The 27,165-nt window shown below is 43.2% G+C and overlaps 1 protein-coding gene across 21 annotated transcripts in view; it reads right to left on the bottom strand.

Annotated features, from left to right (window-relative positions):
- Positions 1-27,165, bottom strand: part of LOC6577814 (nesprin-1) — a 129,317-nt gene that overhangs the window by 12,348 nt on the left and 89,804 nt on the right. For 15 of the 21 annotated variants that reach the window (XM_044009216.1, XM_044009218.1, XM_044009214.1 and 12 more), the window contains 3 exons: positions 8,210-8,320; positions 7,583-7,747; positions 446-7,516 (listed from right to left, as the gene is read on the bottom strand). In XM_044009216.1, coding sequence (XP_043865151.1) covers positions 446-7,516; positions 7,583-7,747; positions 8,210-8,320 — 7,347 coding nt within the window. Of the gene's footprint in view, positions 1-445; positions 7,517-7,582; positions 7,748-8,209; positions 8,321-10,716; position 27,165 lie in introns of those variants that run through there. The other 6 variants (XM_044009230.1, XM_044009222.1, XM_044009225.1 and 3 more) reach the window with 4 other exon arrangements.

Raw genomic sequence — 27,165 nt, forward strand, 5'->3', positions numbered from 1 at the left:
ATTAAAATATAAATTAATATTTATGAATATGCGCGGAGCAACAATTCACGCGATACGCGCGCGATTCGAAGCTTAAACGTCAACTGCGTGAGAAACGGCGAAACGAAACTCAAAGCAAGTGCAACGCACGAAAGCTTATTTTTCGAAGAGAGCTTTTCAGTATAAGAGCTTTGAATCAGCTACGCCAGCAGTAGCTTTTTTATTTTTCGAACGAATTACTGAGTTAAATTTAGCTGCGGAATATTGAGAAGTTCGTGACGTACTGAAAGCAGGCAGAAATCGCACGCGATTTTATAGGCAGAAAACGCAAGCGACTTTATAGCGATTCACGAGTTACTGATAAAGGCTGGCAAAAAAAAATTCCATTGAGAGGCAGGTAGCCTGGTCGATTGCTTTCGGCAGAGTTCCTCTCATAAATCACTGACTACATAAACAAAGAGCTTACCTCCAATCTCTCGGTGGCCTTGCGTAGGCGCTCGTAGTCAACCTGGCCGTGTACACGTATCAGTTCCATCATGAAGTCGGTCTCCTGGACAGAGCCATGCACTAGCTCCAGCTGGCGCTCGTAGCGTAGCCAAAGCGCCAGACGATTACGTAGAATGGCCATAATATTGGTGCACTTGCTCTCAAGGAAGGCGTGATCGTCCTGCAGCTGAGAAATGTCACGTTCCAGCTTCACCGGCGACACGGACATCTTCAGGCGCATAGGCAGCGTATGGAGCATTTGGCGTATGCGCATTATCTCCTGCCAGCTGCCAACGAGCTCCTCGCCTGCGCCCTGGCAATCGGCGACGGCCTTTTCGATAACGTCGGCGCCTTGGCGCTCAGCGGCCTCACATTCATCCAGGATGACTGAGATCTTGGCCTGATGCTTGCGCTGATTGCTGATGCCCTCGTGGATGGCCTGCAGCTGATCCCGCAGTACCGATGCGAACTCCAGCTCCTCGGTTATTTGTGTCGTTATCTTGTGCGAGAGCGCGAACAGTTCACCCACTTTTTCTGGCTCAATTGTGGGCTCCTGGAGGCCAATGCGGCCCAGCTCGTTGCCAATGAAGCCAACGCGTGTGCGCAGCACCTGGACACGCTCGATGTACAGGCAGAGCTCCTCCTCGTTCTTGATGACGCCCTTCATGCTGGTCATGGTCAGGTAGATTTCCTGCAGCTCACGTTCCACCAGCTTGAGTTTCTCGTCGGCGGCCATATCCTCCGAGGAGAGGCAGTCCACAATGTTGCGTTGTATTTGCTCGATGGCCTGGGCCACTCCCTGCCAGCGATCCTCGAGCTGTGCGTGGAACTGTCGCTGCAACATCTCGTCGGCCAGCGGTATCACTTGCAGGGATTTCTCCAGACTATGGCCTGCATCGTTCCGTATGTTGTTGTGCAGCTCGAAGCGGGCCTTAATCTCCCAGAATTGCCTGATATGCGGAATGGGCTGCTCAGTGGGCTGTTTTGGTATTTGGATCTGGCGCAGTTCCTGTTCTGCTTCGCGCACGAATGCCTCCATTTTCTCGGTCTGCTGTTCGTACTGCACCCAGATCTCCTTGAAGACGAGCAGGCGGTGCAAATAGAGCGCCACCTCCTCGCGCAGCTTCAGCAGCACAATCAAGGCATCGTTGGTTTCCTCGACCAGATTGGGCGCCTGCACCAGTAGCTGCATCTTGTTGGCTATGCCCGACAGCTGCGTCATCTTGACATAGTGGTGCGAGATGTCGTTGCTCAGGGATTGGTAGAGCGTGGCATATTGATCATAGTCGGCGGATGTAACCGCCGAAAGATCTGGCACACGCTGTTGGGCCACCTGCAGCCATTGCAGCTCGTCGCGCATGCCCCGCTCCAGCACGGTCCAGCGCGAGGCGGCTTGGACCAGTTTCGAGCAACGCTCCGAAGCACGCTCCAGCAGCTGCGTGGCCTTCTGGTAGAGCTGTTTGTGCAGCTCCGAGTGCTTCTCACGCGTCTCGCTATCAATGTTCTCCTCGAGCGACTCCAGCATGGCGCGACAGTGGCTCAGATTGACGAAGAACTTGCGTTGCTTCTGCACCTCGTTGTTCAACTGCTCCAGGGAGCTGGACACAATGGGGCTCTCCATCATCTTGTCGGCCAGCACCGTGATATTGGTGAACTTCTTCAGCGTCTGCTCGTACTCCTCGGCCAGCAACAACAGCTGAAGGAGTCGTTCACGTTCCGCTTCGATGTTGTTGCCAATATTCTTGCTCTTCTCATACGTGCTGTACACATCCTGTGGTATTTTCTTGTTGGGGAAATCACGCTGGAAGAAGCGTGCCGTCTGCATCAGTTGACTCAGCTGCTCTTGGCCAGCCACATGATTCTGCTCGAGGTCATCGAGCAGCGCCAGTTTTCTGGACAGCGGATGCTCCTCACTGATTGCCAGCTCGTAGCGTTCCTGGAGGAAATCCAGCAATGTGGTGACTTCTCTGTAGAGTAGCTCAAAGTTCTGCCACTTCTCCAGATCCTTGATGTCCTGGGCCTGGTTCTGTTGTGTCACCTGTTCCACTGCATCGATGTGCTCCTTGAGCGTGTCCACGCACTCAGACAGCTCCGCCTGCGTCGGTTTCTCCGTCCGGGCCAGCTGTCCCTCGAGATGACTGACATTCGCCTTGATTGTGGACAGCTCTTTGTTCAGCTCCTTGTAGTTGTCCAGTTTCTGCTCTGATGGACCTTCATTGGAGTTTTGACGTATGAGATAGACACGATACTCGATAGTTTCGAGCCAGGTAGAGACTTTCTCAATGACTGTGATGACCGTGGTGTGGATAACAGTCTTATCGCCTTTGCGTATTGCCTCATCCAAATCCTTCAATCCCTCGTTGACCTCTTCCATACGCTGATAGGTGGGCAGCTGCTTGATCTGCTCGGACAGTGTGGCCAAGTGCAGGACATCGGTAAGCGGCGTTGGCTGCTGTGGCGTCGTCTCCTTCAATTGCTTGATGCGAGTGCCAATCGCCTCCTTGGCCAACTGTGTTTGTGTTCCCGGATACAGCTGTAAGCCTTCGCTCATGATGAGGTCCTGAGAGGCTTGAATGGGAGTGCGATCCATAGTTGTGGTGCCCGTTGCAGCTATCCAGACATTCTGTTCGTTCAGATTATCTGGGCCTGGCGTTATGGGCACCACTAGCTCCTCGGTGGGTGAGGCGACTTCCTCAATGGTCACCGAAGATGTCGGCCCACCGCGTGGCTTGCCGCTCTGCTGCTGCGCGGCAATGCTCACCTTGTTCTGCTCAACAATGTGCACCGGCAAGTCGGGGAATTCATCGTATACCGTGGTCTTTGTGATCTGCAATTGCACGCGCTGCGGTGGCTTCTGCTGATCTGCTTCAGTGGGCTCAAAGTCCGGCACTGGCGGCAAATGTGGCACCTCTTCAATTTGCTGGTTGGTCGAAAGCACAATGCCAGATTCGCCCAACAGCTCGGGTGCGATTTCGACGCTTACACTGATCTGTGAATCCTGCGCTGGAGTTGGCTGTGGCACGGGCCTGCCCTTGCTCTTCTTTTTCCTCTCGGGCTTGGGCAGCTGCATTGTTTGCGTATATTCGTACAGCGTTGGCTCCACCACAGACGTATCCGAATCCGCGGGAATGGCCACTGTGGTTCGCACCTCCAGTTCGTAGGGTTCAGATATCGATGTGGCTGTCAAGGAGTTATCGTCCAGGGAGATCGGCTGTTGCTCTTCACGCGGCGTTGTCTGCACAAGAACATCGCTGACTTCGACAGGAGCTTCAGGCTGACTAGCCACCACTTCAGTTGGCTCGGGCGTTATAGTTTGCATATGAGTCTCCTTGGTGACAGTATCCTCCATGAATGTGGACTGCTCCCTTGTGGGCACAGGCAAGTCAATGGTCATGTCCTTAACCAATTCCGTAACTAGGGGCTGGATGATGTGGTCACTGCTTGATTCAGCCAAACGTGGTGAATCTTTTGGAGTGGTTTGCAGCTCCTTTTCGGTGGTGGTTGTCACAATGGTTTGGCTGGAAATTTCCAATGTTGGTCGAGGCTGGCCATTCTCATCGGTTTGCATTTCCGTGCTGAGTGTCTCAATGGGATCGGGCTGCTCAGTGCTGCGTGGCGTTGTCTGTGCTTCGGTTTCGGTAATTTCCACAATCAGGGTCTGCGATTCGCTCTCCTGATTAGCCGGCTGCACTTCGATGCTCGTTTGTACCGCTGTCTCATCCAATTTAGGCATGTGCTGGGGTGATGTCTGAGAAGATTTCATATCCTGTTCAGTGGCAGTTGTAGGAGGCGTGGCTACACGTGGCGTCGTCTGTTGTTCCACATCTTCGAGAGCCGCCAGCTCTACAATCTCTGTGGGTATAACCACGTGTGTAAATGGATCACGCGACTGCTCTGTGGGTGAGGGTATGATCGAGTCTTCCACCACCTTGACACTCTGGTCAATATCCATGCTCGATAAGTCACTCTCTGTGCTGATCTCCACGACTGCTTCGTGACGTAATTTACCTTCGGACTCCATGCTGGTCGTATCACCATCGCGCAGAGAATGATCGGATGAGAGCGGCACCTGTGATTCCTCTTCTTGTGATTTCTCCTTTTGTTTCTTCTTCTTGCGACGCTTCTTCTTCGAGTCAGACGAATCCTCATCAACATTCTCACTCACCGACTTTTCCTCTGGCTCGTAGCCTGTTTCGTGCACAGATTCCGGCTCAATGTCGGAAACGGGAACGGGAGCGGGAGTGGGAGTGGGAACGGGCAACGGCTCTGGTTGCTTTTGCTCAATCGTTTCGTCTGGCTCATCTCTTCTCTTCTTTTTCTTTCGACTTCGCTTCGTCGACGCATCGTCGTCCTGGTCTACAGGTGTTGTGACAGTCTCCACAATGGTCATGGTTACCTTAGCAGGTGTTGTCGTAGCACTGCTTTCCTCAAGCTCTGCCGTCGGTGCCATGGCAACCTTGAGCACACTAGCTCCAGTGCTCTCAACAGAGGGCGCCGTTATCTGATAGGTCTTGCGCGGCGAATCTGCGGCGGCTGCCTCGCCCATAATAAATAGCTGTGTGGCCACATTTATATCGGTTTGCGGCGTCGCCAGCTCCTTTTCGGCAATATCAATAGAAGGCACTTCTATCACAGATTCGACTACCTCAACAATTTCTGGCTGAATTTGTTCCACAATTGTTTCTGGCTGAGTTGCTGGTTCAACCTGTTGAGCTATCGGCGTAGAGGGAATTTCAGGTTTGCTTATGGCGGGTAGAGCTTGTGCTTTTTCAGCTGCAAGGAAGGCTTCTATGTCAGTTTTGGATTTAGGTAGAGGGTCTTCCGGTTGCTTTTCAGTCTTTTCTTGTGTTTCCTCTGTTGTCTCGGATTTGATGCTAACAGCGGTTTGGATCGTTGGCTCAAACACATACGATTCCAGTGAGATGGAGTTGCCAGTCTCTGGACTAGTTGGCCAAATGGTTTCGGCAGGCATTGATGTCTCTGGACTGGTGGGAGCTGCTGGTGGTGCCACCTCTTCGACATGCTGGGAGAAGTCTATATTTGTGGATACCAAATGGTGCTCCTGTGGCCAAATTTCCTTAATATCTTCCACAACGGGCAGGCCGTCTGATGTTGTTGCTATTGTTTTGGTGGTGGTGGTAGTCGTGGTTACTTGAGTAGTGGTTGTGGGCTCTTGAGGTACTGTTACTGCAGATTCTGCAACATTAACGGGACTGATAGTTTCAACATTTACGATTTCTTCAATGTCTACTTGAGGTGCTGGCAATTCTACAGGTGCTGCTTTAGTCGTTTCTGTTGTAATTGCAGTTGCAGTTGTTGTTGTTGTTTTTGTTGTTGTTGGTGATGTCTGTTCTTGTGTGGTTGTGGTGGTGGTGTTGGAGATGTTGATAGACTCAATATCAAATACCTGTTGCGGCGGTTCAACTGTCTGTTGTGACAGATCCGTTGCAACTTCTTCGATGACTACGCCTGGCTGCTGCATCATGTTCTGGAACTCCTCCTCGCTCACCACTTTGCCATTCACCGTGCGCACAATGTTCACGCTGACATGCGGCATTGTCTCCTCCTCAGTCACCTCAATCTCTTCGGGCTCCTCAACCACCTCCTCAGTCACATGCTCCTTGCCATCAATGATGACCACACGCTTGATTATCTTACGCGTCTTGCGTATGACCTTTCGAGTCACCTGCTGCAAAACTGTGTGTATGCTGCTGTCACCTAGACGGCCCTCAACTGTGGACTCGCCGGCCGCTGCACGGAATGGCTGCAAGTTGCCTTGCGCATCGGGACTCAGTAGCTGTTCGTATTTCTCTATGACCGGCTCCGTCTCGAATTCGCTGACAACCACAGCCTCCGGCTGGGAGCCATCCAGCAGCGTGCCACGCGTTTGCTGCGTGACAACGGTGCGGTAGGCACTCTGGTCTGGGTCAGCCACAGTGTCCGTAGTCTGCACATTCTCCAGATTTATCTGGCCGGTTGACTGCACTTCAATGTTACCGTCAGCATCGCTCACTGTCTCAATGGAGCTAATCTGTTGCTGCTGCACAATTTGCTGACGCGTTCGTGTGACTTTCTTCACGACAATGTGCTTGGTGCCATCGGCACCCACAACCACCTCGGTTGTGGTTTCGTCGGGCTCAACAAATGTTGTTTCGAAAGCCTGTGGCACATTCTTCATGATCAGCTCTGTGGCTCGATCCACATAGCCCTTGGGCTGTTGATGGTAACGCGCCTCGATTTCCACATCCTCCGGCGATTCGGGTATATTCCGGTTGAGCTGTGTGTCAATCTGTATCGTTTCCTGGCCATCCTGCACAGTCTGTGTGACCATTATGTTTTCAGTCGGTGCACGTTCTTTGATTGTCTGCAGCGCGACTTCTGCAGTCTCGATGGCAGCCAACGGCGGAAGCTCTTGGAAGCTGGTCTGTGCCTCCACATTGCTCGTTTCGATCTGGGGCTGTTGTTGCTCCGGCTGCTGCTGGAAGCTCAGCGATGTTTGTGTCTCTACATAAACACCAGTTGGCTTGATCTCCTCCTCCGGCATGGAGCTCGAGTCAATTGTATTCTCATTGGATTCGATGGATTCGGGCGCTGCGCTAACACTGACTGGTGCCAGTATTTGTGCATCGGCCAGCACGCGTTGACGCTGTGACTCATCTCGCTTGGCCTTGCGCAGGTCCACGATGCGCTTCTCAATGGTGAAGACGCGCTTTGTGGCCACGGTGATCTGCTCCCGCAAGATGATTATGATGCTCTGCAGCTGTTCCATCAGCGTGTCGGCCAATGGCGCCACATCGGGGTGTGTCTGCAGCTCACGCGTTTGCTCCACCAAATCATCCATGGACTGCTGTCGATCCTTCAGTGTGCGCAGCAATTGCTGACTACGCTCCACCTGTGTCTTTAGCACATGCTCGTCGGTGCTGCTATCTGGGGTGGGCTCGAACGAGGCCAATTCGGCCGAGACGTCGTTGATCCAACGCTCAAGCTCCAACAAATGCTTCTGATACTCGTCGATCTCCTCCTCGCGCTTCTTTTGACCATGCATCGCGCTCTGTTAAGGTGAAATGTTTAATGATAAATTCCACCTATTGTAGGTAGATAGATTGATGATACTCACGGCTATCATGGAAATGCCTTGTTGTGTGCGCCTCAACAGTAGATCGATGCGATCTACTGTCTCGTTCAGCAAACGCTCAGTTCCTGGGTCAGTTGGCAATGTCTTAGCTTGATCCTTGAGTTTTAAGGCTTCCTTCTCATGTACTTCCAGATTCTTTTGGATTAGCTGTGCATCAGGTAAAACAGAGATGCATTAACCAAACGATTGTCCCAATCACATCAACAACACGCAAAAAAAAAATAAAATAAATAAAAACACAAATTGTGTTGTATGTATATATATATGAACTGAATAACAAATTCAGAGACATCAAAGGGTTCGACTACTATATAGTATAACCGTATGGGATTGTAATAATCAAAACTAAAAGTACGCTAATCAGAGAACCTCCAACTGTAACATATATAGCTAAAGATTTGTACGATTGCTTATGGAATGATGCGATTGTGTTATTTAACTTGTGTGACACACGCCAGCATCCATTAATCGATTCGCTTAAATTGCAGGTAATCATTAACTACAAGTATATACAGTGTCAGTATGATTATTTAACTACTAGTTGTTATTTATTGAAAGGAGAACGTGCTTGATTGAACACAGGCGTTCCAAACGCAACATAACAATTACCTTCAGTCCCTGTTGCATGCCCTCCAAGCTGCTGTGGTTCATATTTCCAATGCCATCCTCGATGGTTGAGAGCGATTGGAGTAGTTCGTCGAGCTCTTGAGTGATGGTATCCTATATATTCGTATTTATATATATAATTGCATTGTGTCACATGTGTGCAATGTGTGGGGGGAATATTAATAAACATGTTAATTAATATAAACACGGCATATTTTTGCATCAAATAGCTTATCGAAACTGTAAATATTTGTTGCCGGCTTCTATACACACTCAACAACAGCATATTTACATGAGAGTGTGTATTATTTTACTTTAATGGATGCAAAGACACGGCCAAATATCTTCTTAAAGTATAGTATAGTTGGCATAGATATATAACTGGATTTAACATAACGCATGCGTTTATGGCAATACAAAAATCTTATGCTAAATATGATGGCCAGCAGAATATGAATAAATGGCGAAGGGGACAGCGGATAGACAAAAGCACCAAATGCAGAAACTCCTGGCGAAAAGACGAAACTTACTTAACTGAAACTATGTATAAAATATTCTCAATATTTTTTGGAAAAATAATTTGAACATAATGGCAAGCAGATCTAGCACATGGAAATATACATAGAATACATACTCTTATAGATACTTTTTAAAAGCAAGTTAAAGGACCAGCGAAATTGAGATATAGTCGAACCAACACGACTGACATTACCCTGTACCCAGAGGTATATATATAGTATTTTATTTTATAAATTTGAAATTACAGAACTGCTATAGACTATGCATATGAAGCACACCAAAAGTGTAATCAAAGAAAGAATATATTTCTGTATACGGAACTGTCTCGAGAAAATTACAAAAAAATATTAATATTCCCATACCATTCAGCATTCAACTCAAAATTCAGATATTCATAAAAATAGTTTATATTCATACTAAAACATATAGTTAGGGAATTGTTATGAAATTCAAAAGCCTAAATTTTAAGATTATACGAAATAAAGAATTTTTAATAAATAGCAACATAAAGAAGATAAGTTGATATTTGAATACGGACTGATAATCAAATTATTAAATATAAATACATACTTATTGTCCAGGGTATTTCATATATATTCAGACCTTTGGTAAACCTTTTAAACTCCTTTATGGGTACAGGGTAAAAAAAATATAATTTGAAAAAAAAAAAAACGAAATATATAAATTTTCATACTGCTATTCTTGTCTCGTTGCTCTATAAATTTAGGGTACTCCACACATATTTTTACTGTTCAATATATTCTGCACTTGCACTCACAAATGTCATGTATTTCAGTTTTGGCAGCCCTTTAAACACAGTTTTTTAAGAATTCAAGAATTTGATTTTCGTGAAAATTGTGCTCATTTCGCATTGAACTCGCGATCTAAACTAAAAGAATCAAATGCAAAACACACATTTGCGCTGTCTGAGATATTTTTGAGTAAGTAATACGGGCTGCATTACATGGATCTCTAATTTATTTATAGCGAAAATGCCGCAAGAACAAAAGGAAAAGGAAAATCGCTTAACATTTGGCGAGGGCTGCAGGGCGGCAGACGAGAAGGCAATGAACTCATAAGTTAACAATCGTGTGATGCATAGCAATGGGCATATTCTGCTAGAAAACCTGTGCATGGGGTGTGCACACTTTTGAGCAGCACTGTGTGCAAGTGCAAATCTGTGAAACTGCGTGCCCGTGTGTGTGAGTGTGTGCGAGAGTGTATGTGCCTATACGAAAATAAAACAGTGCAAAACATGTATCTAAAATAGATTTCAATACGTATACATATATATTAAAACGTGCAGGTTGGTTAATATTTATTTTATTATGTTGAGTTTGACTCTGAAACATTACTACTATAGATATTAGTAGTAGCTGGATTTTACAACAGGTTAAGATCAATTAGTAAGGAACATTTGGTAATGCATTAATCAAAAATCACTCTAAGTAGATAGAAAGAATCGATCTTAAACGTACGTTAAATCTTAAAGGTAGTTTTAATATAAGGATGACTTTAGTTTAGCAAAAAAACACGTACAATACAGATATACAAAAATAAACAAAATAAAAACTTAATAAAATAAAAATGCAAATCGTAAATTAACTTTGTTTCTATAACAAATTGAGTTACGTTAGTATAATAAGGATTTATATAGATAGATAGACAAGATAGATAATTTAATGTGTATTTTCTTTATTGTTATTATTATTTGTTATTGTTATTTGTTATTGGTTGGGCGCTTGCCATGCTGCCAAATTCCAACATAGCTAAGAACAGCAAACTCATGGTCGACCTTACTGTAGGCCATTGCCAGGTTGTGCCCCTGTTGTTGGTGGCAGCAATTGGCAGCTATTGTTACAGGCAGTGCCGCAACAACAACAACAATTAGAGCGGTTGCCGTATAAAAGCCATGAACAAATACCAAAACCACACAAAAAAGCTGCAAATATTAGAATTATGAATAACTGAACGCTCAATGTGATTTTCACCTTCTGGTGTTGCTGTTGGGGCTCAAGCAAATTGTTGCTCGATGTTGTTGTTGTGGTTGTCGTTGTCATTGTATTGCTGCTGTCTAACGTTGGTTTTGTTGGTGGTGGTGGTGCTGCTGCTGCTTCTGCCGTTTCACTGGTTGTTGTTGTCGTTACCGTTGTAGTTGTTACTACAGTTCGCTTAACGATATTTGTGTTCTCAACAGGAGCTGCTTCCAGAGACAGTTCATTATTGGGTTCTTCGCTTGTAGTTGTTGTCGTCGCCATTTCAGCAGCAACTGTTGCTGGCAACTCAACAGCAGCTGGTGCTGTGAGTGCTTGCGGTTGCGGCAACTGCTCGGGCTGGATTGTTGTCTCCACTGGTGTTGTCGGTGTTGGCGTTGATGTTGGTGTTGGCGTTGGCGTTGGTGTTGGCGATGTTATTGTTGTTGTTAGCTTATTAACAACGGCTGCTGCAACTGGCAAAATGACGCTCGTCGCTGCCAGAGTTTTAGCTTTAGTTGCTGTTGCTGCCGCATTGGCAGCAGCGTTCAGCGTCTGAGTTGTGGCGCTCGCCAATTGGATTAGTGCGTTTGCAACGTTAGCTGAGTTTGTAGCATTGGATGGGGTGGGGGGGCTTGTTTCGGGTGTTGTTGTTGTGAGAGTGTTTGATTCAGCTGGCACAGAAGGCACCAGCTCAATGGTTTTAGTTTCGGTTAGAACAACATCCTTAGACTCTACTGTTGGTGCCAATTCTATTTTAACCTGAGGTTCGGCTTCTAAAGCCAAATAAGTACTTTGGTCCCGCCAATGACCTACGCCGCCCGGCAAATCGGTTGACATGTACTCCGATGAGCAGCTGCGATTTTGTTCGTACTGAGCTGCATCTTGTTCGGGTGTGGGCGTTGCATTGCCACTGCTGCCACTACCAGGATCGCGGTCGTTCGGTTTGTCGTCATCGTCATGTGGCTTACGAATTTCAGGCACAGTCAGTTTATCCCCATCATCATCATCGTCGTCGTCATCGTCGTCACTATCGTCGTTCTTTTTGTCTGGTTGGTTGATAACATCATCGGGTTTCTTGTCTTTGTCTGGTTTTGTATCAATGTCCGCAACATCAGCACGTTTTGGTCTTTCAATGCTTGTCTCGTATAAATCCACATCAATGCTGGGTTTTCGCCAGTCATCAAGGTAAAGATTTAAACGTAACTCATCAATGCCGCCAATAGGTGCTGTTGCTGGCACTTCTACCTTAGGAATGCTTACAATTGACGATGCTTCTGGTTCAGTCTTATCTACAGCGTTATCAGTTATCAATTTGCTTGATTCTGTAACCGTGGTCGTTTTCACTACAGTTTCAGTAATGATGTCAGTCTTATGCTTATCGTCCTGGGTTTCCTGAGTTTTTTCTAAATCCGTCTTGGTCGAGTCTTTAGTAATCGTCATTAGTAGTCCATACGCATCATCTGCCCTTTGCCTATAATTCAAGAAACTATCCTGACTCAGATGCCAAATTAGTTCACTTGGTTTTTCAGCTATTGATAGCGGTGTCGTAATCGACTCTAATGAGTTATCAATGAGTATTACTTTTTCAATTTCAGGTTTGGGTTCGACTATTGTTTCTGTATCAACTTTATTTGATACTTCAGTTGCGGGTTGTTTTAGGTCTTCTTCAGAAACTATTTCCTCAACTTTAGTTTGTGGCTGTTCCACAAGCAACTTTTCCTCAATTTCTACTTTGGGATCAACGGACTTTTCTATGCTTAAAAGATGCAACTGAGCAATGGAATCATAAGGAAGGGGACGCAAGAAATTTTCTTTGTCAAGGCTTAAATTGAATGCAAGAATTTCAGAATTAATTTGGGGTAATGCTTCAGGTTCAATTATCACATAATCATTCATAAATGCCTCATCCTGGGGCGATTCGACAATAGTCTCGGGCGAAATTTCTTTGGGCTTATTCTGTTTGAAAATTTCATACTGACTTTCCACCACGTTATATTTGGGATATAGTTGTTGTGTTTCAAGTATTAGGTTTTTCCTAAGTGTATCCAAACTGCTCGGCACATTTGTTTCAATTGCTTTTGGGCATGTTTCCTTGGACTCTGGCTCAACTGCCAAGTCAGCAGAATGCTTTGTTACAACGGTTGATACATATGATGTTGGCTTTTCCTCAGTAGTTTCAATATCTTTGTGTGTTGTCACTGTTGTTGTTACATAGGTAGTTTTCACTGTTGTAGTTGTTGTTTCCTGATGCTCAAGATCTTGCTGTTGCTTGGGATCTTGGAAATCTGTTGTCTTGCTAATTACAACAGTGGACCAGGCGGGCACAGCTACAGGTTTTTCCTTGATAACTGGAGACGGGAATACCTTTGTTTCCGTTTGAACTATAGCTGACCATGTTGTTGGTTGATCTGTTGGAGATTGCACAGGCACTTCTTGAATGGTATTGTCTACCGGTATTTCAACAGTGATTGGCGATTTATCATTAGTTTCGACTTTCACGACTTTCTCACTCGTTGTCACTGGTTTTTGACCGGGTTTCAATGTAGCAGACCAGTAAGATGTTTCGCATATAAAAGCATCTTTATCGGTAGTGGGAGTCTGTTGGGTAGTAATCTCTTCAGCAATTGGAGTTTCCGTTGTTTCTACAGTTTCGATATTCTCCGCAATAGTTTCAGTTAGTATTGAAGAAGGTTTGGATTCTTCAATAGTTTTGAATGGAGCTAATGGTGTCTGCTCGGAAGGCTCTACCGTATCGACTGAAGAAACAGTCCTTTCTACATTTTCAGAAGGAGTTTCTTTTTGTTCAGTATTATCCGAAATAACTTCAATTGTTTTTTCAACTAAAGTGACTGTTTTAGTGGGCTCTTTAGTAATATTAAATGGAGCCAATTGAGTTTTTTCGGATGTCAGCTCTACAGAGATTTCCTCGAATTGAGAGACTTCTGTTTGTTTTGGTGTTAAGGATGGTTTTTCATCTGATTTCTCTTCAGTAGTTGCAGATTGAGTCAATGGTGTCTGCTCTGCAATGGGCTCTACCGCGTCTACTGAGATTTCCTCGACTTGAGGGACTTCCGCTTGCTTTGATGCTAAATATGGATTTTCTTCTGTTATATTTACTATGGATGTTTCTTCAATAGTTGTCAATGGAGCCAATGCTGTTTGCTCTACAGTGGGTTTTACTGGAACAAGTGATATTTCGGTACTTGCAGGGGCTTTTATTTGTTCTGGTGTCAATGATGGCTTCTCTTCTGTTAAAGTTACTATGGTGCTGGTTTCTTCAATAGTTTTAAATGGAGCCAATGGTGTCTGTTCAACAACAAGTTGATCCTCAATAGGTTGAACAGATCTCACAACAGTTTCATTTGAAATATGACTTTCAATTTGCTTTTCCAAACTAGTTATGATCTCAGATGTATAAGGCAAGTTAACTGGTTGAGGTTCTTCATGAGACTGGTGTGTGATTGTTGTAGTTGGTTCTTGCGTATGCTCTGGTAGCTTAATTTGTTGTGAAGTTTCTTTTTCAGCATTTATAAAGTCAACAATATCCATAGCAGATTTTTTGTTCGATTTCTGCTTTGGTTTCTTAGTTTTTGGTTCCGTTTCTAATTTAAGTGGTATATTGACTGTCATGTCCTTATTTGACTTTTTCTCTACATTGTCAAATGTTGATGGTTTTGATTCAATTTGAATAAGTCTGATTTGTTGTGGAGGCTCTGGAACATTATGAGCAGCGATTGCCGCCCATGACATACCTGATGTAATCGGAATGGGTGCTGGAGTCGATTGGCTATTGTCTTCTTCTAATGGAACACGTGCAGTACTCTTATTTGTAGAAGGCTCTATTACAGGAGATGGTTCAACCAATGTTTTTGTGGGCATAATCGGCTTTTCTTTTGGTTTCTTTGATTTTTTCTTTTGAGGCTTTTCACCCACATTGGAATTTTGTGATTGCTGTGAACGCGATCGAGAACGATTCCTTTTCTTTGAAACTATTTCAAGGAAACCTTGGTCATCCTGCGGCACGGCTTGTGCATTGACGTTTTCAACTTCAGTGACGTTTATTAATGGTCGGCCAATTGTGCGGGAAGGCCTTTCTATTACGGGCTCTACAGTGGTTTCCTTTAACAGTGGTTCCGAAGGTGTCCATGCCGGAATTTCCAAATCGACTTCCTCATCCATTATTTCCTTCCAAGACAATGATGGCTTTTCAGAGTATTCGAGCACTTCGTCAAATCTGTCATCAGACGCAGGAATTACCGGCTCAGGGAATTCCTCGACTAATACAGTAGAGGAACTCTCAAGTCGTTCGTCGATTAATTTGGATTTGGCTTGATCATTTTCAATAGGTTCAATGCTTCTTTGACTGTCCGATTCAGTGTCTTGATAGCGAATTTGGGTATTGTTGGCATAACCCGACTTTTTAACGACTTCGGCGTAAGTCTCGGATAAGGACCAGACGGATGGCTTTGGTTTTGGCAGATCAATCTTGAAATCTAGTGAACTGGGTTGCTCTACAGCCAATGAGTTCGGTTCTGTTTCGATCTTAGATTCCTCAGCTACAACATTTTCTTCGTAAGTAGGTATTGGTTTTTGACCTATCTTTTCTTGCAACTTTTCCTTTTTAGTCTTTTGCTTCCTTGTTTTCGGTTTGTCTTCGGCAATTGTAACACTTTGCTCGTGGCGGATAAACTCCTCTATGTTATGGGATGGTTCATCGATTGCTTCCGATACCATTGATGACCATGTCTGAGATATAGATGGCGTTTCATCAACAATGGACAATGTGTTCTCCTTTATTTCCATTGGCAGATCCTCAACAATGTTTGTCACATTTGTAGCCGTAATTGACGTTAGTGCTGAGTTGGGTGAATCTTTCTTGGATTTTGGTTTTATAGTCACTTCAAGTTCAACAGGTTCGGTTTGTTGTGAAACTATAGATGACCATGACAGGGTATTCGGGACAATTTCTGTCATAACATTAGTTTCATATGTTTCAGTTTTCGTTTCAACAATTTTGACGGGAACAGGCGCAGAAACGTTTTCATGTTTTTTCTCTTTTTTGGACTTTTGCTTTTTGGACTTGTCATTCACTGGAACTTTCTCTTCTTTATGAATGGGCTCTTTAACCTTTGATAATATTTCGGACACCTCAGTATGACGAGTTTCCGTTGCTGTGGTTTGTGAAACAATTGAGGACCATGACTGAGGTTGAGATGGTGTATCCACCACAGATTCGATTGGATCTGAATCAATGTTTTCCTCCTGTTCTTCGACGATAATGGGCTCTACAACAGATGGTTCAGTATCATATTCGACTTTAGGTTCAACATAAACAACAGTAGAGAAGTTCTGTTCATTGTTAATGAAGTCTTGTATATTTTGTGTAGGTACCACTGGCTCAGATATTATTTCAGCTGGAATAGTTTCAGTAATCGGAGGATCCTCTACTACTTGAGATACAATGGATGACCACGATTGGGTTGTAGCTTCGGTATCTACTAGTTTCGGTGCAATTATTTCCTTTGGTTCATCTACAGCTGCTTTTTCTACAACCTGTTCTGGATGACTCTTAACCTTCTTTTCTTTCTTAGACTTTTGCTTCTTAGGCTTATCATCAACAGGAACTGCGATAGCTTCCACAGCTGGAGTAGATGAAGTTGGATCGGGAGTTATTTCAGTCTGGCGAGTTATTGTTACTGTTTGTGAAACAATTGTAGACCACGACTGAGTTTGGGACGGTATATCCTCAGTAGTCTCATCTGATTCAGACACCTTCGGTTTCTCCAATTGCTCCACAACGACAGGTTTATTCTCATGGTCATGTAAAGATGATTTCTTTTCCTTTTTGGACTTTTGTTTCTTTGCCTTGACGTTTACATTTGTTGAGAAGTTCTGTTCTTTGTGAATAAAATCTTGGGTGGTTTGAGCTGGCTCAGATATTACTTCAGTTTTAATAGTTTCACTTATTGCAGGAGAATCTTCAACAACTTGTGATACAATGGATGACCATGACTGACTGGGAACTTCGGGGCTTACAATAGTTTCTGCTGGTTTCGGTGGAGTTACTTCTTCAGGTTCCACAAGAATCAGGTTTTCCACCTCGGCGTCTGGTTGACTTTTAACCTTCTTTTCTTTCTTGGATTTTTGTTTCTTATCATCAACAAGAACTGCGATATTCTCTTCATTACAAATGATAGCTTCCACATTTGAAGTAGATGAAACTGGTTCGGCCGATATTTCAGTCTGAAGAGTTGTTTGTGAAACAATTGTGGACCACGACTGAAGCTGGGATGGTTTCTCTTCAATTGTTACAACTGATTCTGGCTGAATTGATGTCTTCTGCTCTTCGAGAAGTGTATGTTCCACCTCAACAGGCTTTATTATATCTTCGGTTTTAGTATTTTGTGTTGTAGATTTGTCGTTTATTATTGATGAAAAATTTTGTTCAGTATGGATGAAGTCCTGTATTTGATCAGTAGAAGAAACGTCATCCGGCGAAGTTATTGTTTGAACTGTCTCAAAGACTATTGGCGAATCCTCTGTAGCTTGCGACACAATTGATGACCAAGACTGCGTTGGAATTTCGATGCTTTTAATTACTTCTGAAGATTTTTGTTGGATTGTATCTTTTGATTTTTCAACAACAATCGACTTCTCAACAACTGGCTCTGAGTGGCTCTTAGCTTTCTTTTCCTTCTTAGACTTTTGCTTCTTGGGCTTTTCATCAACAGGAACTGCGATATTCTCTTCTTTGCAAACAATAGCTTCCACATCTTGAGTAGATGAAATTGATTCAGGAGTTATTTGAGTCTGATGAGACGTAGTTGTTACTGTTTGTGAAACAATTGTGGACCACGACTGAGTTTGGGACTGCGTATCGTCAGTAGTTTCAACTGTTTCAGACACCTTCGGCTTATCTAATTGCTCTACAACGACAGGTTTAGTCTCATGGTCATGTAAAGATGATTTCTTTTCCTTTTTGATCTTCTGTTTCTTATGTTTATCATTTACAGTGGATGAAAAGTTCTGTACATTTTGAATAAAATCTTGTATGTGGTGCATAGATGGATCTGCCTCAGATATTTTTTCGGTTTCAATAGGTTCAGTTGTTTTTGGAGAATCATCAACAGTTTGGGAGACAATTGATGACCAGGACTGTGTGGGGACTTCGGTAAATACAATATTTGCTGATATTGTATCGACTTCTTCAGTGTCATCAGCAACTACTGATTTTTCCACAGCAGTATTTTCGACAACGGGCTCTGACTGTGTCAATTTCTTATCCTTCTTTGTTTTTTGCGGCTTTGGCTTATCAACAGGAATTTCTAAAGCAAGAACAGTTGAAACAGGTTCAGGTGCAATGTCTGTCTGATAAGTTGTTGTTGTTATTGTTTGTGACACAATTGTAGACCACGACTGAGTTGGGGCCGATATACTCTCAATAGTTGTGATGGTATCCTGATCCTTCGAATTGTCCGGTTGCTCGACAACCACAGGCCTACTTTCCTCTTCAGGTTGAGATGATTTCTTTTCTTTTTTGGATTTTTGCTTCTTTGGTTTCTCGTTTACTATAGTTGAAAAATTTTGTTCATTGTGAATGAAGTCCTGTATGTTCTGTGTGACTGGAACTGTTTGAGTAATTTCCGTTTGAAGAGTTTCAGGTATTGCTGGAGAATCTTCAACGATTTGAGAAACAATTGATGACCATGACTGCGTTGGAGCTTCGGGAACTACACTGATTTCTGTTGATTTCGGTTGACTAACTTCTTCACGTTCATCAACAAGAATTGGATTTTCAACAACTGGCTGTGAATGACTCTTAACCTTCTTTTCTTTCTTGGACTTTTGTTTTTTAGGTTTATCATCAATAGGAACTGCAATATTCTCTTCTTTGCAAACGATAGCTTCCACAGCCGGAGTAGATGAAACTGATTCGGGAGTTATTTGACTCTGATGAGTTGCAGCTGTTGTTGTCTGAGAAACAATTGTAGACCATGACGGTATTTGATACGGTGTATCTGCCACAGATTCTATTGATTCCGTCTTAATTTCATTCTGTTCTTCAGCAATTGTAGTTTCAACAATAAGTGGCTCAGTCTCTTTTCCTGGTTGTTGGATTCTTTTCTCCTTTTTGGGCTTTTGCTTTTTAGGTTTTTCGTTCACTATATTTGAGAAAATCTGCTCTTGGTGAATGAAGTCTTGTGTGTGATGGGCTGTTTGAGCCGGTTCTGATATTACTTCAGTTCTAGTAGTTTCAATTATAGTTGGTGAATCATTAATTGTCTGGGAAACAATGGATGACCATGACTGAGCTGGAACTACGGCATTTACAATATTTTCAACTATATTCGGTGTAATTACTTCCTTTGGTTCTTCTACAACAACGGCTTTTTCTACAGCCTGCTCTGGGTGACTCTTAACCTTCTTTTCTTTCTTAGTCTTTTGCTTTTTGGGCTTATCATCAACAGGAGCTGCGATATTATCTTCTTTGAATACGATAGCTTCCACATCTGGAATTAAGTCAGTTGATTCCAAAGGTTTGTCAGTCTGGTGTGTTGTTGTTACTGTTTGTGAAACAATTGTGGACCACGACTGAGTTTGAGACGATGTATTTTCGATAGTTTCAATTGATTCTGACACCTTTGGTTTCTCCAATTGTTCAACAATAGGTTTACTTTCATGGGGTGATTTTTTCTCCTTTTTAGGCTTTTGTTTATTTGGTTTGTCGTTTAAAATTGTTGAGAAGCTTTGCTCTTTATGAATAAAGTCTTGAACAAAGTGGCGTGTTTGAGCTGATTCAGCTCTAACAGGTTCAGTTATAGCTGGGGAATCCTCAACCGCTTGCGAAACAATTGATGACCATGACTGATTCGGAACTTCAGGACCTACGATATTCTCAACTCGTTTCGGTGCAATTACTTCCATTTCTTCTTCTGAAATTGATTTTTCAACATCCTGCTCGGATTGAATCTTCATCTTCTTTTCTTTCTTAGACTTTTGCTTTTTGGGCTTATCATCAACAGGAGCTGCGATATTCTCTTTTTTGCAAGCGATATTTTCCACATCTGGAGTAGATGAAATTGGTTCACAAGCGATTTGAGTGTCAAGACTAGTAGTTGCTATTGTTTTTGAAACGATTGAGGACCACGATTGTGCTTGGGACGGCAAATCTGCTATCTGTTGCGATTGCATTATAGTTTGTTCCTGTTGTGCATTTTGAAGTGTTGGCGGTTCTTCCGGTACTATAGATTCGAGTTGAGTTTCAGTTACACTGGTTGGACTACTTGTTTCATATTCTGGTTTCGTGGGCTCTTCAGGTTTCTTCTCAGTAACTACCGTTTTTGGTTCTTCTGGAAGAGTAGGTTCACCCACAGTCTCAGTTACAGTGGTTGTTGATGTGACTGTCACTGTTGTGTTTGAGTCTTTAGAAGCCGAAGGCTCAACAATCTTCTCGGGCTCAATGACTGTCGTCGTAGTTGTTGTAGTAGTTGACTCCTCTTCATCATCAGAGAACGTCATTGGCTCATCGAGAACATCCATCCAAGTGCTAGTCGTTTCATCTACAGGTAGGCCAGCATATGCTGGTTTCTTGGGCTCTTCAGGATTCTTTGCAGCTTCCACCGTTTTCGGTTCTTCTGGGAGAATAGATTCGCTAACAATTTCAGTTACAGTAGTTGTTGATGTGACTGTCACTGTTGTGTTTGAGTCTTTAGAAGCCGAGGACTCAACAATCTTCTCGGGCTCAATGACTGTCGTCGTAGTTGTTGTAGTAGTTGACTCCTCTTCATCATCAGAGAACGTCATTGGCTCATCGAGAACATCCATCCAAGTGCTAGTCGTTTCATCTACAGGTAAGCCAGCATATGCTGGTTTCTTGGGCTCTTCAGGATTCTTTGCAGCTTCCACCGTTTTCGGTTCTTCTGTTAGAGTAGATTCACTCACAGTTTCAGTTACAGTGGTTGTTGATGTCACTGTCACTGTTGTCTTTGTGTCTTCAGAAACTAAAGATTCAATAATCTTCTCGGGCTCAATGACAGTAGTAATTGTTGCTTGTTCAGGAACTGATTCTTTTTCAACAGGAACTTCCTTCTCTGGCTCCTCTTCGTCATCAGAGAACGTCATTGGCTCATCGAGAACATCCATCCAAGTGCTAGTCGTTTCATCTACAGGTAGGCCAGCATATGCTGGTTTCTTGGGCTCTTCAGGTTTCTTTTCAGCTTCCACCGTTTTCGGTTCTTCTAGGGGAGTAGATTCGCTAACAGTTTCAGTTACAGTAGTTGTTACTGTCACTGTTGTCTTTGTATTTTCAGAAACCGTAGACTCAACAATCTTCTCGGGTTCAATGACTGTCGTCGTAGTTGTTGTAGTAGTTGGCTCTTCTTCATCATCAGAGAACGTCATTGGCTCATCGAGAACATCCATCCAAGTGCTAGTCGTTTCATCTACAGGTAGGCCAGCATATGCGGGTTTCTTGGGCTCTTCAGGTTTCTTTTCAGCTTCCACCGTTTTCGGTTCTTCTGGGAGAGTAGATTCGCTAACAATTTCAGTTACAGTAGTCGTTGATGTGACTGTCACTGTTGTGTTTGAGTCTTTAGAAGCCGAAGACTCAACAATCGTCTCGGGCTCAATGACTGTCGTCGTAGTTGTTGTAGTAGTTGACTCCTCTTCATCATCAGAGAACGTCATTGGCTCATCGAGAACATCCATCCAAGTGCTAGTCGTTTCATCTACAGGTAGGCCAGCATATGCTGGTTTCTTGGGCTCTTCAGGTTTCTTTTCAGTTTCCACCGTTTTCGGTTCTTCTGGGAGAGCAGATTCGCTAACAATTTCAGTTACAGTAGTTGTTGATGTGACTGTCACTGTTGTGTTTGAGTCTTTAGAAGCCGAAGACTCAACAATCTTCTCGGGCTCAATGACTGTCGTCGTAGTTGTTGTAGAAGTTGGCTCCTCTTCATCATCAGAGAACGTCATAGGCTCGTCGAGAACATCCATCCAAGTGCTAGTCGTTTCATCTACAGGTAGGCCAGCATATGCTGGTTTCTTGGGCTCTTCAGGTTTCTTTTCAGCTTCCACCGTTTTCGGTTCTTCTGGGAGAGCAGATTCGCTAACAATTTCAGTTACAGTAGTTGTTGATGTGACTGTCACTGTTGTGTTTGAGTCTTTAGAAGCCGAAGGCTCAACAATCTTCTCGGGCTCAATGACTGTCGTTGTTATAATTGACGTTGCAATGGGCTCAGCAACTGGAACCGCTTTAACTGTAACTGATTTTGTTTCCGTCTCTTTCGTGGACTTACTGTCTCCTGCAACCGTAGCTTCAGATTTCATGTCTTGTATAGTATCGATGATCTTATTTATATTTGCTTCATCACCATTTTCTGGGAGTAGAGGTATTTCCACCTCATCCTCGACTAATTCTCTCCAAGGCTTGTGTTCAATAACAATATCTTCTGAACCATCGTCAATCATGTCAGCCCATGATTTATGGGTTGTTGCATGGTGATCTATGTCGATGTCCATTTCATATATCGGCTGAGGCTGCAATGACACTTTTTCTGGCTTTTTCGCTTTTTCCGTTTCTATGAAGTCAGTGGTTTTCTGACTTGTTACTGACGCCCAAGAGCTAGTACGCGTATCTTGAGTAGGAATTCTTTCCCTTGGTTTTTTCTTCTCATTACGATCTGTTCTCACATGCTTTACAAACTCAGTGGTTTTTTGTTTGTCATCCATCTTTTCCTTAGGTGGCAAATCGGTCATTTTGTCTATTTGGCTGGCAATCTTAGCCCAAGTAGTTACTCCGTTATCAGGAATTGAAGGTAACGAGGTCTCAATAACATCACTATCAGATGTAGATGATACATTGGGTTCTAGCTTTTTAGACTTTGGATCGATCGTTTTCTTGCCTTCTGCGTCAGTTTTCTCTCCCTTCTTAGAAATTCTTTCTTTCCGTGTTCTAGGCTCAGGCTTGTACTCCTCCTTTGGAACGGCAGTTGGTTTTTTGCGGGATGCTATATCGTCTACAAATTCTCCTGGTTTCTTAAGCAAAGCAGCCCAAGAAAATGCACCAGAAGTACTTACTATAGGCTTTTCATCAGTTATTTGTTTTTCTGAATCAGTTTCAGTCGGAATTACTTCTTTGACTATTGGCTCGGAAATGATTTTCTCTTTCTTCGGAACTTGTTCCTTTTTAGGTATAGTTCGTTCCTTCTTTTGTGGGCGAACCTTTCGTGGTTTATCCCGTTCCTGTTGATCTGGTTCTACATTTTCCGTTGAAGGTGTTATCGCACTCTTAATATGCGTCACAGTTGTATCGACCCATTCCCCGGGTCTCTTTACAAGCGAAGCCCACGAAAAGCCGCTCGATTCGGGCTCTCTCGTTTGTTCGGGCTCCTCTATTTCTATAGGTTTCGATACATACTCTGCTTCTGAAATTTTCTTAGTATGTGTTGTGAGTACTGGTGCTTCAGATTCTTGCTTTTCATCCTCAGAAGTGGTTGAAACTTGTTCTTGAACTGGTTTCTTGGACTTCTTTGATTTTTTTGTTTTAGTAGTCTTTCGTTCAGATTTTTCTTCCTTTTTGAGTTTTTTGTCATCTATTATAGTCTCTGAATTTAATACTTTATTTTTGACGACTGTAGTATCTGTCCATTCACCAGGCCTTTGCACCAAGGCAGACCAAGTCAGTTCAGATGGTTTCGCAGCTTCGCGCTCATCAGATGAAGGTTCTTTAGAACTGGTGGTGACAGGCTTTGATGAATCTGTACTTAAGTTTTCTTGTATGTGTTCTACAGGCATTTGTTTTTCTTGTTTGGCTTTCTTCTTTTGCTCCTTTGGCTTATCTATCCTCGGCAAAGATTCAACTATCTCCAATTTCTGTTCCTGAGCTGTTACAGGCTTTTCAGAACTCTGTAATTTGGAACTGTCCCCTGCATTAAACAGAACGTCAGCGTAGGATTTTCCGTCTCTATTGTTTTCCCAGACACTCGGTTCCGTTGTTATATCCGAATCCAAAACAAATGCGGAAGATACTGGAGTATCAATGGGAACTTCCTGTGGTGGATCCTCTGCAGGTTTCCTTGCCTTCTTTGCCGGCTTTACCTTCTTTGGTTTCTTTGAAAGTGGCATTTGTTGATCTACCCTACTTCGTGGAATGAACTCATTATAAACTCGCTCATTTGCAAGGAATGTATGCGTCTGATCGGCATATGTGTGTCTGAGATATGAAGGCGTAAATTCTGGAGCATCGGCGGACAAAGTTGATATGAAAACTGCACTTCCCGAGTTTGGCGACGATTCCTCCAGCACACTAGACCAAGTATCAATAGGACCCTCAAGTGTCAGGTTAGAATAAGCAGGACTATTTTCAGAATCACTATCGTGTTCTTGAACACGAGATTCAGCTGGAGGCTTTGTGGTGTTTATGTCTTTTGAAACAGGAGATTTCAGAACCTTCTCGGGCTCAGAGACAGTCGTTGTAATTGAAGTTGAAATGGACTCAGTAACGGGTAAATTCTCAACTGAACGCTTAATTGTTGGTTTCTCTTTGTTTTCTTTCTTCTTAGTAGAGTTTTCAGGTTTCTTTTCAACTTCAACCGTTTTCGGTTCTTCTGGGAGAGTAAATTCACTAACAGTTTCAGTTTCAGTAGTTGTTGATGTGACTGTCACTGTTGTGTTTGAGTCTTTAGAAGCCGAAGATTCGTTAATCTTCTTGGGTTCAATAACTGTCGTCGTAGTTTCTGTAGTAGTTGGCTCCTCTTCATCATCAGAGAATGTCATTGGCTCATCGAGAACTTCCATCCAAGTGCTAGTCGTTTCATCTACAGGTAGGCCAGCATATGCTTTTTTCTTGGGCTCTTCGGGTTTCCTCTCAATTGCCACTGTCTTTGGTTCTTCTGGAAGAGTAGATTCGCTAACAATTTCAGTTACAGTAGTTGTTGATGTGACTGTCACTGTTGTGTTTGAGTCTTTAGAAGCCGAAGATTCAACAATCTTCTCGGGCTCAATGACTGTCGTCGTAGTTGTTGTAGTAATTGTTTCAGCAATTGGTGCTTTCTCAACAGGAACTTCCTTCTCTGACTCCTCTTCGTCATCAGAAAACGTCATTGGCTCATCGAGAACATCCATCCAAGTGCTAGTTGTTTCATCTACAGGTAGGCCAGCATATGCTGGTTTCTTGGGCTCTTCAGGTTTCGTTTCAGCTTCCATCATTTTTGGTTCTTCTGTTAGAGTAGATTCACTCACAGTATCAGTTACAGTGGTTGTTGATGTGACTGTCACTGTTGTCTTTGTGTCTTTAGAAACCGATGATTCAATAATCTTCTCGGGCTCAATGACAGTAGTGATTGTTGCTTGTTCAGGAACTGATTCTTTCTCAACAGGAACTTCCTTCTCTGGCTCCTCTTCATCATCAGAGAACGTCATTGGCTCATCGAGAACATCCATCCAAGTGCTAGTTGTTTCATCTACAGGTAGGCCAGCATATGCTGGTTTCTTGGGCTCTTCAGGTTTCTTTTCAGTTTCCACCATTTTTGGTTCTTCTGTTAGAGTAGATTCACTCACAGTATCAGTTACAGTGGTTGTTGATGTAACTGTCACTGTTGTCTTTGTGTCTTTAGAAACCGATGATTCAATATTCTTCTCGGGCTCAATGACAGTAGTGATTGTTGCTTGTTCAGGAACTGATTCTTTCTCAACAGGAACTTCCTTCTCTGGCTCCTCTTCATCATCAGAGAACGTCATTGGCTCATCGAGAACATCCATCCAAGTGCTACTCGTTTCATCTACAGGTAGGCCAGCATATGCTGGTTTCTTGGGCTCTTCAGGCTTCATTTCAGCTTCCACCGTTTTCGGTTCTTCAAGGGGAGTAGATTCGCTAACAGTTTCAGTTACAGTAGTTGTTGTTACTGTCACTGTTGTCTTTGTATTTTCAGAATCCGAAGACTCAACAATCTTCTCGGGCTCAACGACTGTCGTCGTAGTTGTAGTAGTTGGCTCCTCTTCATCATCAGAGAACGTCATTGGCTCATCGAGAACATCCATCCAAGTGCTAGTCGTTTCATCTACAGGTAGGCCTGCATATGCTGGTCTCTTGGGCTCTTCAGGTTTCTTTTCAGCTTCCACCGTTTTCGGTTCTTCTGGGAGAGTAGATTCGCTAACAATTTCTGTTACAGTAGTTGTTGATGTCACTGTTACTGTTGTCTTTGTGTCTACAGAATCCGAAGATTCAACCATCTTCTCCGGCTCATTGACAGGCGTTGTAGTTGATGTAACTGATTCAGCAACTGGTGCTTTATCAACTGGAATTTCCTTCGCAATCGGTTCTTCTAAGAGTGTAGATTCGTTAACAGTTTCTGTGACAGTAGTAGTAGTAGTTGTGCCTGTTACTATTGTGTTTATATCTTCTGGGAGTAACGTTTCAACAGGTTCAATACGAGTTGACTTCTCAACTGGAATTTCCTGCACTTTTACTTCTACTTTCTGGGGCTTTTCTGGTTTCTGTTCAGGTATCACAGCTTCTGGTTGTTTCAGTGTTACGGATTCGGTGACATCTTTCACTATGGTATCAGTGGTTTCACTTTTAGATTCCAGCAGCTTTAAGTCAACTTCTTCTGGTGCCTTAGATTTGTGAAGAATTATTGCATGAAGATTTTCAGCACGATATTGTTCAACGGTATTATATTTAGGAACCTCGTAATTGTAAACTGAAGCTTTTCCATTGTTGATCTCTACGTCCACAGTTTTTGGAACGATTTGTGATAATTGTTTAATTTCAGCTAAGTCAGTTTGAATAATTGGTTTTGTTTCGATCAGCGGTGACTCAGGAACCGTTTCGCTTTTTTCAACGGAGTGTTGCTGCTCTATTGGTGTTTCGTCAGAAGTAGATTTGACTGTGTTGTATTTACCCTCAGCACTATTATATAAACGGATGTCATATGTTGGAACTTCAAATACCCTATTTATTGTTGTGGAAACCTTCTCTTCGGGGCTAGATATGCTTGTTGAACTTGCCTCGGGTTTGATTTCAACCAAAGGAGTCGTAACAGGAGAATCATTATAGCGTTTTGTAATTGATCGTTCTGTGATAGCTTGTTGTTGTTCCTCGATTGGAGTTGAAGATATTTCCGGAGATTGTTTATTATTGATTATGTGATAATAACTTTCAGCAGTTTTAAATGACGAAATATCATATTTGGGAATTTCATATATATTATCTTTTTCAGTGGGAATTTGCGTAAGTTGTTCAGGGGAGGCAGCAACAAAGGTTTCTGTTATAACAGAGCTTACCGTACTTACAACCGGTAAAGGTTCTTCAGCAATAATTTGCTGTTGATCAGATAACAAAGGTAAAGTAGTTTCTACAGACAGGGGCTTAGAATTGATTATATGATAATTGCTCTCAGCTACATTGAATTGAGATAAATTGTATTTTGGAATTTCATAAATTTTATCAGCTGGACAAACAGTTGG

Source organism: Drosophila mojavensis, unplaced genomic scaffold (genome assembly GCF_018153725.1).
Source record: "Drosophila mojavensis isolate 15081-1352.22 unplaced genomic scaffold, ASM1815372v1 contig_49, whole genome shotgun sequence".
In the NCBI taxonomy this organism is placed as follows: Eukaryota; Metazoa; Arthropoda; class Insecta; order Diptera; family Drosophilidae; genus Drosophila; species Drosophila mojavensis.